Here is an 18,524-nt window from a genome sequence, read left to right as displayed (position 1 = left end):
GTGGGCAGTAAAAAGGTGGAAGCCTTGAGGCCAGAAGCTACGAGCCCCCAAGTCCACCATCCCTGCTAGCAGACTGGCCAGCGCAGAACACGCAAGCGCCTGTGTGCTGCTGCCCCGTCCTCTGGCTTCTCGCAGACCTAACAACACCGTTACAGAGAAACTCACACCGTGAAAGCTTTCTGTCAAACATATGATGACCCTGGAACACATGACGAAGAAATTTAATGTCCTGTTACCAAGTATATTCAAGAAAAGTAGACAATTGAGTACCATCTGGAATCTGGAAGCATGATACAGACTGCTTTGTGCTTGAATCACTTCTAGAACCTTGCAGTGCTGGTGAAGTGCATGAATCCCAGGGCTGCTCTCAATGTTCAAAAGATCAAAACTACTAAAGCATGCTTTAGAAAGCAAACTCTGTGAAAATACTTAAAAAATAAAAAAAGACACGCTTATGGAACCTCCCCTACTTACTTGCGTCGTTTCTTCCCTGAGTGGTGTCTGCGTCAGTGTTGGAGCTGACAGACTGACTGTCTGAGTTTTTGCTGCTGTCACCTAACTTTTTAAGCCTATTTAAACGTTTATCTGTTTCTCTGAGTCCGTATTTGCTATTGATAACAGGAGCAGGCGCAGGCAGTCCCACTCTGGATTTAAAAGCACCAGTTCCCCGTCTGAAAAAGAAACAGCACAGGTTACACAAACAGCATACTCACTGCCGTCAGTCTGGTTGCTGAGAGCACCTGTCCACATCACATCAGCAGGTGAGATGAACGGATGAGGTTTAATTAATGCAAGCTGCCAAGTCTAGGACTCTCGAAATAAATATGGAGATAAAATTAATGCCCCAAAGTCTTAAAGCACTTTGTTATGACTATTGTCAATCACTTGAGAAGGTATTGGACCTGCAGAATTTCAAGTGTAGGTAAAAATAACCCACCCGTTAATTATATCCTAGCTTTGTTCTACATAATTGAACACTCCATTGCTGAATATTGAGAATGAAGAAATTAAAAGAGAAACTAGAGAATTTCCATAAACTAAGTCATTACTTAGAAGATAACGTTAGATACAAATAAATTCTAACTGAAATTGTGTATTAGGAAGGCTAGGCTATCTTAGTGAAAATCTCATTTCTGGAGTAATGAAAACTGTAAAATTCCTCCTTTAAAGTTACTGGATGAACATCATTAACAAAATGTTACTAAATAACAGACATTAAAAGACCTGTTTTTACCACTAGCTAAGATGATTTGTAACCTGCTTTGATTATTCCTATTGTTGTTTAGTCGCTAAGCCACGTCCGACACTTTTGTGACCCCATGGACTGTAGCCCTCCAGGCTCCTGTCCATGTGATTTCTCAGGCAAGAATACTGGAGTGGGTTGTCATTTCCTTCTCCAGGGGATCTGCCTGGCCCAGGGATCAAACCTACCATCTCCTGCATAGGCAGGTGGGTTCTTAACTGCTGAGCTGAAGAGAAGCCCAAGATGGGCCATACTTACTTACAAAACAAATGATCATGGGTGGAATTATCTGGAAATTGATTTTTTTTTTTTTTTGATTTTTTAAAGTAAAATGACTATTCATCTGCTTCTCTGCTTCCTTGATTTCTTCTTTTTAACTTATGACAGTGATATGTGCTTGCTGCAACAGGTGAGACCATCCCTGGCTCTGCCTCCCCAAAGCGGAAGTTCCCCGAGCTTCCCAGCCGTCTCCATGTGCATAGCTCCGGCACCTGTGTTAACCACCTGCCAGCACCTCATCTGCTGCTCTGCCGCGAGCTGCACACCTAGACCCACTGCTGTTTCTCCTTAAGCAAAAAGAAACCCCAAATCGGTAACACCGCACACTCCACTCAGCAGGCAGCTCTCCTCCTTTCCTCCCACCCCAGCTCTCTTATCGCTTTATTGTGCACAAGCACTTCTGAACGCAACATGTTTTGAAAGCTGTACCTTTTACACAGACTAAACATATCACCATCTACTCAAGCACTAGATGTGATGACTGAAACCTGTAGTGTTTTGGTGTCTGCCTGCCACCATGAACACTGCTGCTACACTGCTCTTGAAACCAAATCCATACTAGCCAGTGTGCTATTTCCACAGGACAGATTCTTCCATATGGAACTGACTGCCAGATAAGAGGGTGCTATTATTTTGAACAAATATTGCCAGAATAAGTTCCCAAAAGGCTAAAGCACTTTACAGCCCTACTGACATTGTGTGAGGGCCGGTCTCTCCATATCCTCACCCGCAGCACGGGGTGTACTTATCAATGTTACCGATTTGACGGTGAAAACGAGTATCTCGCTATTGTTTTACTTACCTCGTTCACAGCTATCATTTTCTGTGTGGCATCCTCCATACCCCTCTTTTCTCCAGTGGAGTCTATCTTTTCTTTATGAGCTCTAGGAGCTTTGTGTCCCTGGGTTATTAACGTGGCCGTATGTGTGCTTTTTCCTCCCTTCCAGTTTATCATTTATCTAACTTTTGCTTTTGGCTATTCAAAAATGTTCATACTCACCATTTCTTATACTAACTTCTTTCAGAAAATTCCACTACTAAGTTTAGACATATAAGTCTAAAATTTTTCTAATCATTTTACCTAATTTTTAAATTTAAGATTTTAATCTATTTGGAATTTATCTTGTATATGATATGAGATGGGAGGTACGCTTGGTTTTCTTCCAGACCCATGATGAATTATACCACCACCTTTTGTTAAAGAAATCATCATTTCCCTACACATGGTATTAAGATCTCATACACACCGAGCTCTGCTTCATGTCCTCTTATCTATTTGTTCATATCTGAGCCAGTATCATTAGGTTTTGAACACAATTATTTCACAGAAATTTTTAATACCTATTAAAGCAAAGTGGCCCTAGTATACTGCAAAATGTGGTCACCATCAGACATACTCTCATACACTTTAAAATACTTCAGTCCTTCATATACTTATCATACTTTAAAATACTTTGGTACTTCATATTCTTCAATCCCTCACTAGATTTTATTCTTCAAATTCTCGAGAGTTACATTTGCACTATTTACTGATGAAAAGTATTACTACTGTGTCAGGATGGTTACTGCCCAGAAGCATGCATCAAATATCTTTTGGACACTGCACCCATGATGTCAGGGCCTTGTAAACACTGCACTCTCCCATCTTCACCGGGCCCCTGTCTTTACCCTTCAGCAGCCAGCACACCACGTGTCCCTTCACAGCATTGCTCTCACAGCTGGCACTGTGCTAGCCTCGTTTACCCTGCCTGGATGAGGTTTAACATGAGAACTATTCAGTAACTAGATGATGAGTAACTGAACGAGTTCCTTTGACTGGTCTCATTCTCTCACCTAATTTCTGGAAAGGCAGAAACAATTTGTTCCTGAGGATTTCAAGAATATTCCCAGACAACCTTTAAATCAAACTCTCCAATAGTCTGATAAAAGCCGTGCCTACTGCTCCATATGAGCCTTTCCATTTAAAAGCGATTTGCACGTTTCTATTTATTCCTTGTACTAACCCTGTCGAGTAGGCAGGATCAGCCCACCTGACCTGCAAGAAACAGTCTCAGGGAGAGCTAAGCTGCCCAAGGAACATGATGGCACGTGCAGTTCTGAACCAGTGGCAGAGCTGTCTCACGGCTGGTGTGGACTCCTATGTATGCAGTTACATTGTAGGAAGACTCCTAAACATATTCAGCGTATCATTTGCTCCATTCATTCATTCACCAAACAGTTATCAAGCACGTAGTCATTACTACATGTGAGGTACTGTTTTGGATGCTAGCAACATAGCAATAAATGAAAAAGATAAAAATCTTTGCCTTCATGGAACTTACATTCTAATAGGAAAATGACCAGAAACCACAAAATACCTTTACACCTAACACCTGAATATTAACTGTGTGTTTTATGTACTTCTTGTGAGATAAATGTGATCCTCACAGCAACCCTGTGATACCCTAGTGTTATCTCCATTTCATAGATGGTATAATTAAGGCACCAAAGCAGCTAAGCTGCCCAAGACCACACAGCTAGTAAACTGCAGAGTCCCAGGATCCCAACGTAGGGCGCTGATGTCAGGCCTCAGGTCGGGCTATGCCATGCTGTCTCTGCACAGTGGCTTAAAGCGTTATTCGACTGTAATTAAACGACTTTGTGGGTTAAAGGGTCTTTTTGTGGACTGGTCTACGATTCAACCAATGTCTGAACCATTTTTTTAATTTATAAAAAGATAAATTGTATCCCCCCACACTCCCAACCCCTCCTTTCCTGCCATCCTTTCAAGTCAAGGGCCTGGGAGCTGGGAGAGAAACTGCTGGGGCTGTGCCACGGCTCCATGCCTCTGCTCTCACGACACAAGAGACCTCTGGCTGCCCAGAAAGGAGAGAAAGCCGAGCTCTGGGGAATCAGCATGTTTCCCAAGGCCAGGAGGCTGGCAGCTGGGTGTCCACAATGAGAGAAACAGCACCGCCCCCTATCTGCTCCCGTGTGCAAAAAACATGAAGCGGCAAGAGTGCAGGCTCTGAGTCAGGGTGAGGTGGGTCTCTGCACCCGCAGTGTCCCACTCTACTATCCTCTCCCAGGACGGCCGAGGACTGAATCCAGGAGAGTAAAGCACCCGGTACCTCACACAGCACATAAAACGGGTTCAGTGGATCTACGTGTGCTCATTGAAGAAGAATGTATATATGTATACACACACGTATAACTGAATCCCTGTGCTGTACAGCTGAAACTAACATGATACTAAGAATCAACTATATTTCAATTAAGAAACTAAAACAATAACAAAACCGAATCCAGGAGTGCTCCCCCTGTGGCTATGCCAACCCAGACAAGCCAGTGAAGCTGCCTCTGCGAGCTCTACAAACACGTTGCCACCAGATGAGCAGTGTGGACAAGGAGTCCCGCTCAGTCAGACTTGGGGGGTTTCCACAGGAGCCATCCTGATGTGTCACAAAAGGAAGTTCCTCATCAAGCAGCAGGACTCAGAAATCGCGAAGAGCACGAACATCAAAACACAGGACTTTCAGAAGACACAGCCTGGGGTCTTTAAATGAGTATCAGTGGCGACTCTCACCTGCCGCTTTGGAGCAACCCCGCCCTGGAACTGTGTGTGCGTGTCTCCCACTCTCTCCTGAGCATATCTGTATTCTGACTCACTCAGCAGGGTAACAGCTGGGAACGACTGTAACATGTTAAAAGGCCGGGCACTGGCGCCCCTACATAGTCCTGTCTTCTTTGGTTTTGCTCCTGTCTGCTGTCCTGGGTGTGATACTACGGGACACAGAAGACTATCCCTGCCATCTAAACGATGAGAAGACGGCGTACACTCATTCTCACAATCATCAGGCATCAATCGATACTTTACCTTTCACAAGTGTAACACTCGCAGAACTCATTGTTTTCTCCAAAAAACCCATCTCCATAATAACAAGAAATTTCTTCTCCAGGTTCAATATCTCTTAGGGCCTTCACACATGCTGTATCTCGACCAGTTGACACAAACTGAAATAAAATGAACTCATTAAGAAACGCATACCTGAAGCAAAGACAAAATACTTGAGATAAAGTATTTTTTATGCTTACCTTACAGTTAGGTCTGCAATCTGAAAAATGTCCAAAAGATAAAGTCAATTAACTGTAGATAAGATCTGAAACACGAACAATTATAGAAATCTGAAATAAGCTTTCCACATAATTTTCCCAACTTTTGATAGAAGTTTTTGATCTCGAGTTAAACTACAAGAAGACTAATTTTCATAAGTTTGTGCAAAAACAATTTCCATTTCCAACCCTCTTTTAAAGGAAGACAGTTAAGGTTACTCTCAGTTATAGCAGCGCTACCCAACACTAGAGCTAACACCTCAGAAACAGAGCTTACCATGGTTTATAAATGCAGCAGGACCAAGCCAGAGCTGAGCACAGTTTTTCCTTGTGGAATACATGACACTGAAGTCGTTTTCTCCATGTCTAAGCAGCATGTTCTCCTCAATTTCTGAAAGTTCGGCAATACAACCCACCAGTAATTCTATTTTGTCATTTCGTTTCCTATTTAAAATATGTGATGGTAAAAATTACTAGTAATTATAAATAATAAGGCTTCTTTTAATAAAATAAGCCTGTCCAATAAATACCAGGAATTGAGAAGACCTAGCTGTGCGTGTTTTAACTGACTCACGCTGACCACACCTGGATAACCTCTCCTCTTCCCTGGAAGCCCCCCAGCCTCGCGCAGCTGCCTGATCCCTACAGGAGACCAGGAAGGCCTGCAGGCACCGTGCTACCTACACCTCGGAAGCCCCTGTGCTCTGCAGGCAGGGAGAACTCAGAAAGCCGCTGCACTGAGCTCAGCTTGCTGACCCTGGAGAAGGACACAGATGAGCAGCAGCAAAGGGTCAGGAGCACCCAGAACTGGGGTGCCGCCCCCTGGAGCACCACCAGCCAAATGCAGTGCGAGCCCGACACGCACCAATCTAGAGGCTGTGGGAAGAAAGGCAAGTGGAACTGGTCAAAGTACTTTCAGCAGCATGTTTTAACCCAATACAACCCAAATGCTATTTCAGCAGGTCAGCAGTGTGAAATACGAGTGAGAAACGCAATATAAAATCTGACATGTTTATCACAGCTGCAGCACTTCTCAACTCATTAAGACCAGCCACAGTTCAGAAGTCCAACAGCCACGCATGACTGGGGCCACTGTCCTAGATGGTGCAGTCAGAACCCAAGACCTCAAACCTCACACCCACCTGCCAGGCAGGGAGCCACGAGAGCCCAGCAGCAGGCTGGGTACCATCCCATGGCAGACAGACACGCTCACTCACGTACATACACATTTTTCCCAAGAGGCCAGGAGTCAGGCTCTTTAACATTCCATTTTCAGGTAACTGACCCTAACATTTTTGCTATAAAAAATGTCAGGGGTCATATAAGAGAGAGGCTACAGGTTTCTTCTGGGGGGTAAGGCAGGGAATAGGCATTCTTCTTTCTAATGAAGAAAGATATAACCACATACTCTCTTTCCTGTATGGCTCTCACCCCTCCTACCTGGGGTCACCTTCACTGCATGTGTTTGAGCTGGCACACACACGTATTTTCAGCAGGCAATGTGCTAATCAGTTTTTACACATGAAAGTCCTTGGACCATTAGAACTTCATATGTGACCTTTCTTACAGGCCAGTGAAAGACTGATTCTGGAAGCTAGGTCATCTAACCCCACAACCCCTAACCTTTCAGCAGTCCCTGAGCAGGCATCCGGACTTGTTAAGAGGAAAACAGAAACCACTTGGCTTAGAGGTAGGACCTGGTTCAACTCAGGCTTCCAACTTCACCACCGTCCCAACCCCAAGTCACTGGGCTGAGGTGCTGGCCCTGCACTGGCTCCTTTAGGGCGAGCTCCGGTTTTAGCCCTTCCCACGCTTTCTTAGCACAGGAATGGTAATTTGAGACAGAACTTTAAACAAGATTATTTTATGGGTTTACACTAGTATAATAGTTACCACTCTTTCGTTGCAACTATTTTGGCTCCATTTTGTTCTGAAGAGTATCTATTACAAGGCAATATTTCAAATCCACTGTCAGTTGCAAACATTCGCAAATAAATAAATACCTAAAACAGAAAAAAATGTTGATACTTACTTCACACTAAATTATTTACCTTGCTAGACTCTCAGAATTATAAAAGCAAACCACCACCATCAATGAAAAAATTTAAGATTAAGTAACAAATATTGTTATTTCAAAATTTCACGTATTTGTATACTTGGTGACTTGGCTATGTTACTCTAAAAGTTCACAGAAAGTTTCACTTCTAGACAACGAAGTCTTCTCTATGGATAGTCATAAATTAAGGTATTATTAGACCTTCATATTAATTAGTTTTATGAAAACTGGATTTAAAATGTCAGTGTTCACTAAAATTTACATTTTAGTTTCCTTTAATCTTATCCAAACAGAGAAACATTAATTTTTTCAATAAACTCACATGTTCCTTGAATAATTTCTCCTGCATTTTGTTCTTGTTGAGAAAATAGTGCCGTGCCCATTCTCCTGAAGTCAGACATTTGAAGGCTTTCTCCAAGTGCTCATCTTTCTTAAAACGTTCAATTACTTCTTTGAGTTCTTCCTGCCTTCCTTTAATAGGCCGAAATCTGAAAGAAATAAAAACAACAACTTTAGTTATCTTCCATCATCCTTGGGCCACTGTTTAAAGATCTTGAGAAAAAAGTAACCTAAAAATAACAGCCAGACCTAACAAGAGAACAGTAAGTAGTCTGGATAACGAGTACTAAAGTAATACTGATCACCAAGAAATACAACTTCCCTTCCTCAAACTGCACTTTAGTATTTTTATTTCAGTGTTATCTCATTAACCAAGAGGTGACCAGGTGATTCAAATGAAAGCTAATTCAGACTTTTAACTGTCACCCAACTTGGGAGGTACAAAACGAGAGATCTAGGATAGAGTTCATCTAACCGAGTTGGAAGGACAAGAATTTTTTAAAACATGCAAAATCAAGCCAGAAGAGTGCAGGGCACTGAGCTTTAGAAGGAGGATGAAGTAAGAAAAATCATGCCATAAACAAAAACACCCTCCATGTACAGTTAGAAGAACCCCGAACTAAGTCTCCTGACAGGCCCTGAAACACACCTGGATGGACGTTCTACCAGCCACGTCAAAGGAGTCTGTGATAACTGCATTCCAAGAACAAAAAGCGTGCAAGAGTACAACTTGAGGGGTGGTGCTGTTGTGGTGGTGATGAAGGAAAAACTGCTGGGGTAAAATTTCAGAAGGCATCTTCGTAAAATCAGCTATGACGACTTCAGAACACTACATGGCCAGGCATGTCAAACACAGGATACAATCCTGGCCCAAGTAAAACTTAAGTTTTACTCATTTTAAAGCCATGTTCTCAATGAAATGTGCACTACGATTAAAAGTTCTTGGAGCTTGACTTCAAAATTTCTTCTCAAGTTAATGTAGTTTATTTTAAAGCTTTTTAAAAAATTAACAGCCAACAAAAAAAAGGAATTACAGACTGCTCTTCAAGTAAAATACATTAAGATTCAGTACGATTTTAAGCCACAATATTTCACCAAGGATTATTTTTAGGTGCTGTGCATACAGGTGCTATGGTGAAAAATACAAGCTAGACGACGTGGCTACTGTTCTACGGAAAACTTTGCTGGGATTGAAAGACGTATTCGTGCATCAAACAGAGAAGCAAGGATCAGTGTGCAAATACACATTCATGTGGTGCAAACAACACTGCTGAGCACTTCACAGTGCGGAGGTTATAACTAAAGCATGGTTTGGGGTTGACACTGGTATGGACAAGGAAGAAAGTGGTGAATTTAGATTTCTAAAGAAAAAACAGACTATTGCTAGAGGCAGGAAGGAACCAGGAGGAGGAAGGCAAAGGAGAGAAATTCTAAGCCGAGGACCTTAGCAGAAATTCTAAGGCTTGATTCAAAGAGATGACCAGGGCTGAGGGAGTCAGCTGGCGAGCAACAGGACAAGGAATGTTACAGAACAAGGAAGGGCAAAGATGCGAGGAAGAGAATAGGTATAATACAATTTACTGGGCAGGATCTTCAGAGGCCTTCAGGTGGGTGAGCACACTGACACCTCTAGAAACTCACGAGCCCCAGACTCCAGGGTTAGGAAGCTCTCGCGACTCCTAACAGAAGGATCCAAAGGAGCTCTAGAGATAGTACATGAAGAAACAGTGCCCTATTTTATTTCCCATTTCAATCAGTTAGCACACCAGCCCTCACAGACAGATGGGTGCAAGTCCTCTAGACAATTCAGAATGTCTTTAACTAGACTGTCAGACTATGATGTCAGGGAATGACTAAAATGCAGATCTGCAGAACTGTGATAGTATTCAAACTTCCACACAGTTACAGTATTAAACTACTTTTGAATTGCGGCCATCACAAGTGATTTTGTCAACACTGGGTTTCACTAAGAAACCCAAACTCAACCCTTCCGGCTGCAACCCTGCACTATGGGGTTACGTGCACAGGAAGGACAGATAAGACCACTCAGCAGCTGTTAGCTGAGGCACACCACTCCAGGCAATACCAAATGATGGGAAACAGAAACTCACATTCTGCACAGTAAAGAGAAAAGCAAAAGTTCCCTCTGAGCAATAATACATGATGTTAAGTGATGGGGCCACAGCAATCGTTACATGTTCAATGTAGGACTGACCAATGGCGATACCTATAAAGTAGCTGCATGGCTGCACACATCAGAGTCAGGACTGTATTCACCTCAAAATCTTAAGAACATGACAAAAAATAAGTCACAGACCTGGAACAGACACCAGCAACTCCTGACAGGCTTCATGTGCGCTCTCCACGTTCTGAAACCTGCTATCTGAAGACACCTTTCAGCTACCCTTTGGTTTACTCTTTGCTTGTGATGGAAACCCTGAATGCTTATTGGAAGGACTGATGCTGAAGCTGAAACTCCAGCATTTTGGTCATCTGATGAGAACAGCTGACCCACTGGAAAAGTCCCTGATGCTGGGAAAGATTGAGGGCAGAGGAGAAGAGGGCATCAGAGGATGAGATGGCTGGATGGCATCACCAACGCAATGGACATGAACTTGGGCAAACTTCAGGAGATGGTGAGGGACAGCAAGCACTGGTGTGCTGCAGTCCATGGGGTCACAAAGAGTTGGGCACAACTGGGCAACTAAACAACAAAAACAACACGATGCCAGACAATTAATATGCTAAAACCAACACACAACCACCACCTCTTGAGTTACTAATATATTGTACCTTCCACACAACCTGTGACTTTCTTTTCCGCTTTCCTGACTTCTACTGCCTCAAACACAAACAAACCCCCTAACTATCCCCTTGCTGCCCACTGGACAAGAATCTCCATTTTACTTAAAATGTAATTTGCAGTCCAAACTTACTGTCATATTTGGCTGCTATAGGCATGAAATGACAGTGATGAAAAGGAGGAAGAAAACAGTACTGGGTGCAGACAGGAAGGGGAAGAGACAGCTGTTTTCAATAACCAGATAGAACATGAAAATCACCTGGCTGACAGTTCAAGTCAAATCCCATTATACTAAAAACTGTGAGGAATAAAAATTATTTAATAACAAGGCTGTTACAACTATCAGGTCCAGAGCAAAAGGCATGGGGGATCTTGGAAAAAATTAACTTTCTATTATTGAATAGAAAAATATGCTCTGTCTTCTTAATACAGTCACGCTAAATCTCCCATACAAACTGGCTCCTAAAGGTAGAAGAAAATTCAGATGATTTAAAAAATTATGTCTGGCTCCATAAATGAGAAAAATAAGGCCCAATGAGGGCCAGCTGCTGGAAGGAGGGGACTGTTACCCAAGGCGGTCTTGGCCCTGCTCTCATCTGAAGCCTGAGCGCCCTCTTGTGTCCCTTGAGCATGAGAACGGGATCTGACTTACAGCTGAGCACCAGCACCAAGCCCCACCTGAGCCGGCCTGCCTGGTGCCCTGACAGCACAGCCAGAGGAGTGCAAACAAACTACGTATGGGGTGGCGGGGCAGGCAAGAGAAACAGGCCTTTGGCATTTCCAAATCAACACGCCCCTCCTCCCTCTTAACAGGTCATTTGCAACTTTAAATAAACCAAACATTTATTTTTCTCTTCCCACACTTCTCTGATCCCATGGCCGGTACAGGAAATTTAAAAATACGGCATTTACAATTATTTACTATTAAAAGGGGCAGGGAAAAAAACATATGAATTCACACTCCCACACACCTGTTCCCCACTCTTTCCAGAGACTGACTTCCCAGGTTTTCTTGCTATTTGGTTTTTCTGTTTCCAAACCCAAGAGACCACTGTGGCCATGAAGAAAAGCTGCAGGTGTGCATTAGCTGCACTACTGTGCCCCTCCATGAGCATGTAAACCAAGAGCCGACTGGAGGGAGGGGAAAGAGGAGGGGACAGAAAAAGGGAGCGAGGGGGAGGGGGAGGGAGAGAGAGAGACATGCTCAAATATTTAAGATATGAAATAAAACCGTGAGGCAACATCGTGAACACATTCCCCCTCTCAACAAAGTTTAACTGCAAGCTGACATTCCGAGACGCTGGGGGGCGGAGGTTCCGCCAGGACAGCTCTTCGCTCCTTCTTGACCTGAAAGTAAACAACAACCAGAAACATACCTGGCTGAGTCCTGCAACCAGTGCTCAGCTAATCCCATGCAGTGCCGCCTGATCTTTGGATGAATGATTTCTCTTAAAATTACCCTGTTATGGAGTACAAGTGGTTTTTTAAATATAGCTAATACTAAAGACCAAATCTTCAAAAGGTTTGCAAAATGTTCTACAAATCTTGTTTACACTGACACCTCCAATTACTTAACATAGAAGAACATTGTAATGGCTGAAACAAGTTAGTTTGTATCTTATTACTGTTTGTAATGCTCTCTACCTACCTTACAGGGTTGTTGTGAGAAAAACTGTCAGATTTTGAAAAATGCCTTGAGCTCCTCGGAGGAAAGGCGCTATATAAATGCAAAAAAAAAACAACAATAAAAAACCATACAATATCAGATGTATCAGAAATCCCTAACATGCTGTGATATCTAACAACTTTAAGAAGCCACAGGTTGGCTCGAAATGATAAAAAAGGCCAGGAAGCTAAAATTCTTTCCTTCCCACAAAACATTTTATCCTTGATTATACTAAGTTAAAAGTTCAAAAACTTTCTTTATGCTTTCCAGTCAAACACTTGATACTAAAGTGACATTTAAAGTGATTTATAAGTTCACATTCAACAGTGGATACAAATGATAAAACAGTGGATATCAAATATATAAATAATGAAAAAAAAATTAGATGGTTAGTGTAGTGGAATTAGGTAAGTGAGGACTGCACAGGCGGAAGTCTGTGCCCTGAGAGGACTCTTTCCATTTCTGCAGTGTGATGTCCCCCCAGCTCCTCAGGATACTGTGAAATCACTGGTCACATGGCCTGAAAAATGGGGCATCACTGACACCACCTATTTCTGTTTCACGACCTTCATCTCTCCACTAGCTTTTTAAAAATCATTATAGAGGTATTACTAACAACTCTATTTTCTGGTTAAAAGGATGAATTTAAGTTTTATAACTGACAAAAATCAACTAAATCAAAACATTTCCTGACAAATTGAAATTACTATTTTGCTTATGCCATTTCTAGGCATTCATGCCACAATTCTGATTGCCTTGTTAGTAAATACAGGGATATGCTAAGGTTAAAATATAACCAATTCATAACATATCCAGTTTGGGAATATCTCAAATAATTAAACATCTACTGTTTCTGAACAGTATCCCTGAAGGTACAACTGAAGTAAGTAGAAGAGAAGAGGGCATAAAAAAAAAGAAAAACTAAGATCAAATCACAGATCAATAAACATGAGAACAAAGAAGCCACTTATTATAAGTAACAGATAACCTGGAGAGTTAAAATCCAGTTCCAATCACATCCTCCAGTCACTTCTTTGCACCCCAAAGAAAGAGAAGTCCACAAAAAAATAATAATTTCAAAAGTATGTATGACTATTCAAAGAGAACCCTGCAAAGTTTCCTTACTGTCTATAAAATAACTTTGAAAATCGTTTAAGTGGCATTCGGGCAAATTCTCACTCAGAAGATAAAGAACTATAAGTGACGGCTTTATTTTCAAACAGACCCACCAAGGATGAATGAAGGCCTCTACTGAGGCGGCAGCACGCCGTGCTTGCCGCAGCGGCACTGACCGCTCGCCGCACTGTAAGCAGTGACCCTGTCACTAGGCCAACGGAGTCTAACCGGGGGCAGCAGCACTAGCTGCAGCATCAGTGGCTATTTTAGGAGCTGTTTGAGTAGAACCAAATGAAGCACTGGAAAATATGAACCTGGGGTACTTGGGTATAGTAAGATTTAAAGTTTTAATAATAATATCTGTGTGGTAATCCTAAACTCTACATTTTAGGACTACACGTCTTAAGATGAGTCCCAGAACTACTGATAAGGGAGTTTCTACCCACTTACCACATGGCGACAAGGCTCAGCAGGCTCGATGGTTTGGGACTTTGCTTCCCAAGTGTAACTGGGAGTTTGTGACAAACGGAGACTCTCAGGCCTCACCTCAAAGCTACTGAATCAGAACCTGTACCTTATCAAGGTTCCCAAGTGACTCATATGTAAGCTGATTATAAGCAGCAGCTCTCCAGGAGGACTTTTACAGAAAACATGAGTTATTTACTGTTACAGAAACCAGTAACAGGTAACTCTTCAGACTCAGGGACAGTCAAAGCATGAGGGCTTCAGAATACGTGGAGTTCTTTCCCAAGCCATTAAAACTTTTGTTGTAATTCTGATGGAAAACTTTCTAAAAGTGGTTTATATGCTTCCATATTTCAGGATACAAGGCATAATAAACATAATCTGTTTCTTGATGACTCCAGGCCATAATTACAGGCCTTTGAGGTAATATTCTGAATGCCACTAGACTACTAGGTCAAACAGTGAGTGTATCACTTTTTCTTCCAGGCTAACCAGTGAGTTAAATACTACTAGGACTCTAATAGTAGGAGAATGAGCCCTGGCCTCTTATGTTCACTGGGAAATAGGTGATTCGGACTCAGAATAATACAAGCTAGATTTCAGTCAGGCACTAGGGCATCCAATCCTGCTGATTTTAGAATATCTATGTGCCCCTCTGACGGCAGGGAACCAGTTAAATAATCTCAAGTTCATTCCAAATTTCACTTCGTTTTAGTAAGTAAAGATATATGATGGCAGGAAATTACATGAAAATACCAAAGGCATGTTTTAACTGGAATTACTTCTTTGGGAACTTAGAATATAATTGATAAATGAATTATCTTGTTTTAATTCTAACAAGGGACAGAATTAAAGAGGAAGAAATGAACACATGACTTTCCTCTAAGCACCTGTCCCCAACTAGTTACTGGTGACCATCCGCCTGGTGATCCAGTCCCTCCAGGGCCGTGCCTGACATGGCAGCTACAAAGCCTCAGCGCTGGTATGACGCAGCCCAGAGTGAACAGAGGCCCAGAATTCGCTCCACATTCTGAATGAACCCCCACTGTCCTGCTTTTCCACCAGATTTCAAAACCCTCTGGACATTAAGAGGCAACAAAAAGTTGTAAAGGTCTGACTTCAGTGCTTGGCGGCAGTTCATTATGAAATTATCAAAGGGTCTTTTTGGGAGCAAGGTGATATTTAAGACAATTAAAGAAATTTAAAGGGTGACAGATGTAAAGAGTTATGTAGTATTTTATATATGTGGCATGCAATATTCAATAAAGCAGTTACAGATTTATTAACATTTTTTATCTGCATACTGAATATAAGCACATCTTTACTTCTAATGACTGAGTCTCAAAGATAAAACATAATGTAAAATTCCCTATATATAGTGGCAATTATTTAAAAGATGAAAAATTTGTAATAAAATCATGAAAAAAACTGATGCCACCTAATTTAAGTAGGAAAAAAATCATCCACATTTTCAAGATTGTACAGGATGCATATAAGCTATTTCTTTCAGCTAAGATAATTCTCATCAAATCTAAAACAGAATATAAAGATATGCCTCCAACTTTATATTTTAATAGAACCATCTCAAGATAAAATAAGAACACAGAATTAAAACACACAGCTCTTGGAAGCTTTTGTTGCTTTTCTTGGCTCACACTTGGAAAATTCTTCTGCAACAAAAACTTTCCTTTAACGTCACTTTAAATTTTGACTTAAAATTAACCATCTATTTTCTCAAGTTCAACGACATCATCTGTTCCACTCAGAATAAAGACTTAAAATTACCTAGTATTCATTTTGTGTGTTTGAAAACCTAAATAGGGATCAAGAACCAAACTGGTCGCTAGGTCATCATTTTCACAGAGTTCCTTGGCAGACATTCCAGAAGATGGTACATATCGACTCTGTCCTTCAAAGCCTGAGTTCCCATTACCTGTGAGAAGAGAAGAGAGAAAGTAACTCGCACTGAATACTACTTAAATCTACCTTAAAAACCTTCAGCTGCACTGCCCATTCAAGTTAGTAATTAAGAATTAAAACTGCTACTTCAATTTTACCAATTAAAAACTGAGTACCCTTTGCAAAAATAGAAAAACCAAATCCAGTAAATTAACTCAATCATTGAGAGCATTTTCGTTAGATAATATTATCAAGTTCCCCAAGAACAGGGTCTAGATAGCTGTGATACCCTGGCTGAGATGCCTTACTTGCCCATCCAAGGAAGAGCTGACACAGGAGATGGGCAGATGTTCGTCAGAGTAGCAAGACAGCATCAAGGGCCACTGCAGACGGGGCTGGGGTGAGAAGGAAACAAGAGGAGCACGAGACCCCTCTGCAAGCAGTGCCAGAAGGGCAGATCTCAAAGGCGCCAAAAAGGAACATCCAGGTGTTACACCTTCAGCTCTCTGCTTTTGGGCAGATGTGTGATTATCATCCCCACTATGCGGGAAATTGAGGCCCAGAGGTTAAGAAACTTGCCTATGGTTACAGAGCTAGGTAGCAGAAGAGGGGAGAGAGGTAGAGAGAGACTAAGAGGCCTATTTCTAACTAACCCGCTTGAAACAGATTTTGAAGGAATGGATAAAAATAGGGAAGTGACTGAAAAAGGTAACTAAAGTAAATGGGTTTAACTGTGTAAGAAAAACACAATGTAAAGAGAGGAAAGGAAGACTAAATTTGTACGGATGAAGCTTCATCAGTGCTGATTTAAGTTTGACGTACATGTCATTGAGTCTCCATGGAGCCAGCACATGTAATTACAGAGGATACCAGCAGTGTAACTTTAAGCCTCTCAAAATTAAAAGGTGGAAGAATGAGAGACAAAGCGAGAGATCTAACCATGTCATCCACTCTCCCAATAAGTAAATAAACAAACACTTACATGTAAGTCCCTGGCAAAGGGTCAGTATTCGTTTTCAAGTCAAACTTCTGCATGTAGGTATGTGTACAACTATCAAAGTTATATTTTCTATAACAGCTTTATTAAAATTTAATTCACATACAAGTCACCCATTTACAGTATACAATTCAGAATATGGTTTTAAACATATTTACAGAATTGTATAACCATCACCACAAACAATTCTGGAACATTTTCATCACCCCTAAAAGAAACTCCATACCTACTAGAAGTTACTGTCCATTTTTCCCTCCCACACAGCCTCCGGCAACCACTAATCTACCGTTTGTATGGATTTGCCTAGCTCTGAAAATTTCACATAGATGGAATCATATGACGTGGTTTTCTGTGACTGACTTCTTTCAATTAGCATGTTTCCAAGGCTCATCCACGTTGTACCACGCATCAGTACTTCATTCCTTATTAAGGCCAAAGAATATTTCATTGTATGAATAGATCACATTTTGTTTTTGATTCATCAGCTGATGGAAACACAGGGGCTGTATCCATTTCTGGCTATGATGAATAAGGTTTCCATGAACACTCAAGTAAAGTTTTTGTGAGTACATATGTTTTTCAACTCTCTTAGGTACATATCCAGGAGTGGAAACTGCTGGGTCATGTGGTAACTCTATGCTGAACCTTTTGAGAAACTGCCAGACTGTTTTCCAAGTGGCTGCACCATTTTATGTTCCCCAAAACAGTGTATGAGGACTCTAACTTCACCACACCATCACCAGCACTCGTTACTATTTGTCCTTTTGATTTCAGACATCCTGCTGATTGTGAAGGGGTACCCTATGGTTTTGATTTGAATATCCCTGATGACTAATGATTTTGAATATCTTTTCATGTATTGGCCATTTGTATATCTTTGAAGAAATGTCTGTCTATTCAGATCCCTTGCCCATTTAAAAATTTAAATTGTTTTTTATTATTTACTTGTAAGAATTCTTTTTAAAATTGATTTGGCTGTGCTGGGTCGCTGTTGCTGTGTGAGCTTTTTCTCCAGCTGCAGGGTGCGGGCTTCTCAGCGACGGCTTCTCTTGTGGAGCACCCGGGCTTCCGTAGTCGCACACATGGGCTCGAGAGCTGCAGTTCCTGGGCTCCTGAGCGCAGGCTCAGTACTGTGGCACACCACCGTAGCTGCCGCCCCATGGCCTGTGGAGACTTCCCAGGCCAGGGATCCAACCGGGCCTCCTGCAATGACAGGTGGACTCTTTACCACCGAGCCACCAGGGAAGCCCACAGGAGTGATTTCTTCTGGATGCTAGTCCTTTATCAGCTGTGTGATTTGAAAACATTTTCTCTTATTCTGTAAGATGTCTTTCCATGTTCTTGATGGTATTCCTTAAAGTCTGCAACTTCAGTGAATTTCATGTTATCCTTTTTCTTTTGATCCCTGTGCTTTTAGTGTCATATCCAAGAAACCACCGCCTAATCCAAAGTCATGAAAATTTACCCATATGTTTTCTTCTGGGGGTTTTATAGTTTAAGCATTTAATTTCGGTCTTTGGTCCATTTTAAGTTAATTTTTCACATATGGTCTGAGGTTCGGTCTAACTT

General features: G+C 41.7%; 1 protein-coding gene across 2 annotated transcripts in view; it reads right to left on the bottom strand.

The window, feature by feature from the left end:
* The window catches only part of SUV420H1 (suppressor of variegation 4-20 homolog 1 (Drosophila)), a 53,020-nt gene that overhangs the window by 11,331 nt on the left and 23,165 nt on the right, over positions 1-18,524 (bottom strand). The window contains exons 3-11 of one of the 2 annotated variants that reach the window (XM_010837667.1): positions 15,845-15,992; positions 12,461-12,529; positions 12,189-12,272; positions 7,993-8,158; positions 7,508-7,617; positions 5,892-6,058; positions 5,597-5,616; positions 5,379-5,515; positions 475-671 (exon numbers count right to left, since the gene is read on the bottom strand). In XM_010837667.1, coding sequence (XP_010835969.1) covers positions 475-671; positions 5,379-5,515; positions 5,597-5,616; positions 5,892-6,058; positions 7,508-7,617; positions 7,993-8,158; positions 12,189-12,272; positions 12,461-12,529; positions 15,845-15,992 — 1,098 coding nt within the window. The remainder of the gene's footprint in view (positions 1-474; positions 672-5,378; positions 5,516-5,596; positions 5,617-5,891; positions 6,059-7,507; positions 7,618-7,992; positions 8,159-12,188; positions 12,273-12,460; positions 12,530-15,844; positions 15,993-18,524) is intronic. The other variant, XM_010837668.1, reaches the window with a different exon arrangement.

The sequence above is a fragment of the Bison bison genome, unplaced genomic scaffold (genome assembly GCF_000754665.1).
Source record: "Bison bison bison isolate TAMUID 2011002044 unplaced genomic scaffold, Bison_UMD1.0 scf7180017864080, whole genome shotgun sequence".
Classification (NCBI taxonomy): Eukaryota; Metazoa; Chordata; class Mammalia; order Artiodactyla; family Bovidae; genus Bison; species Bison bison.
Note: the sequence above shows the minus strand (reverse complement) of the source record. Positions and strands in the feature narration are given on the sequence as shown.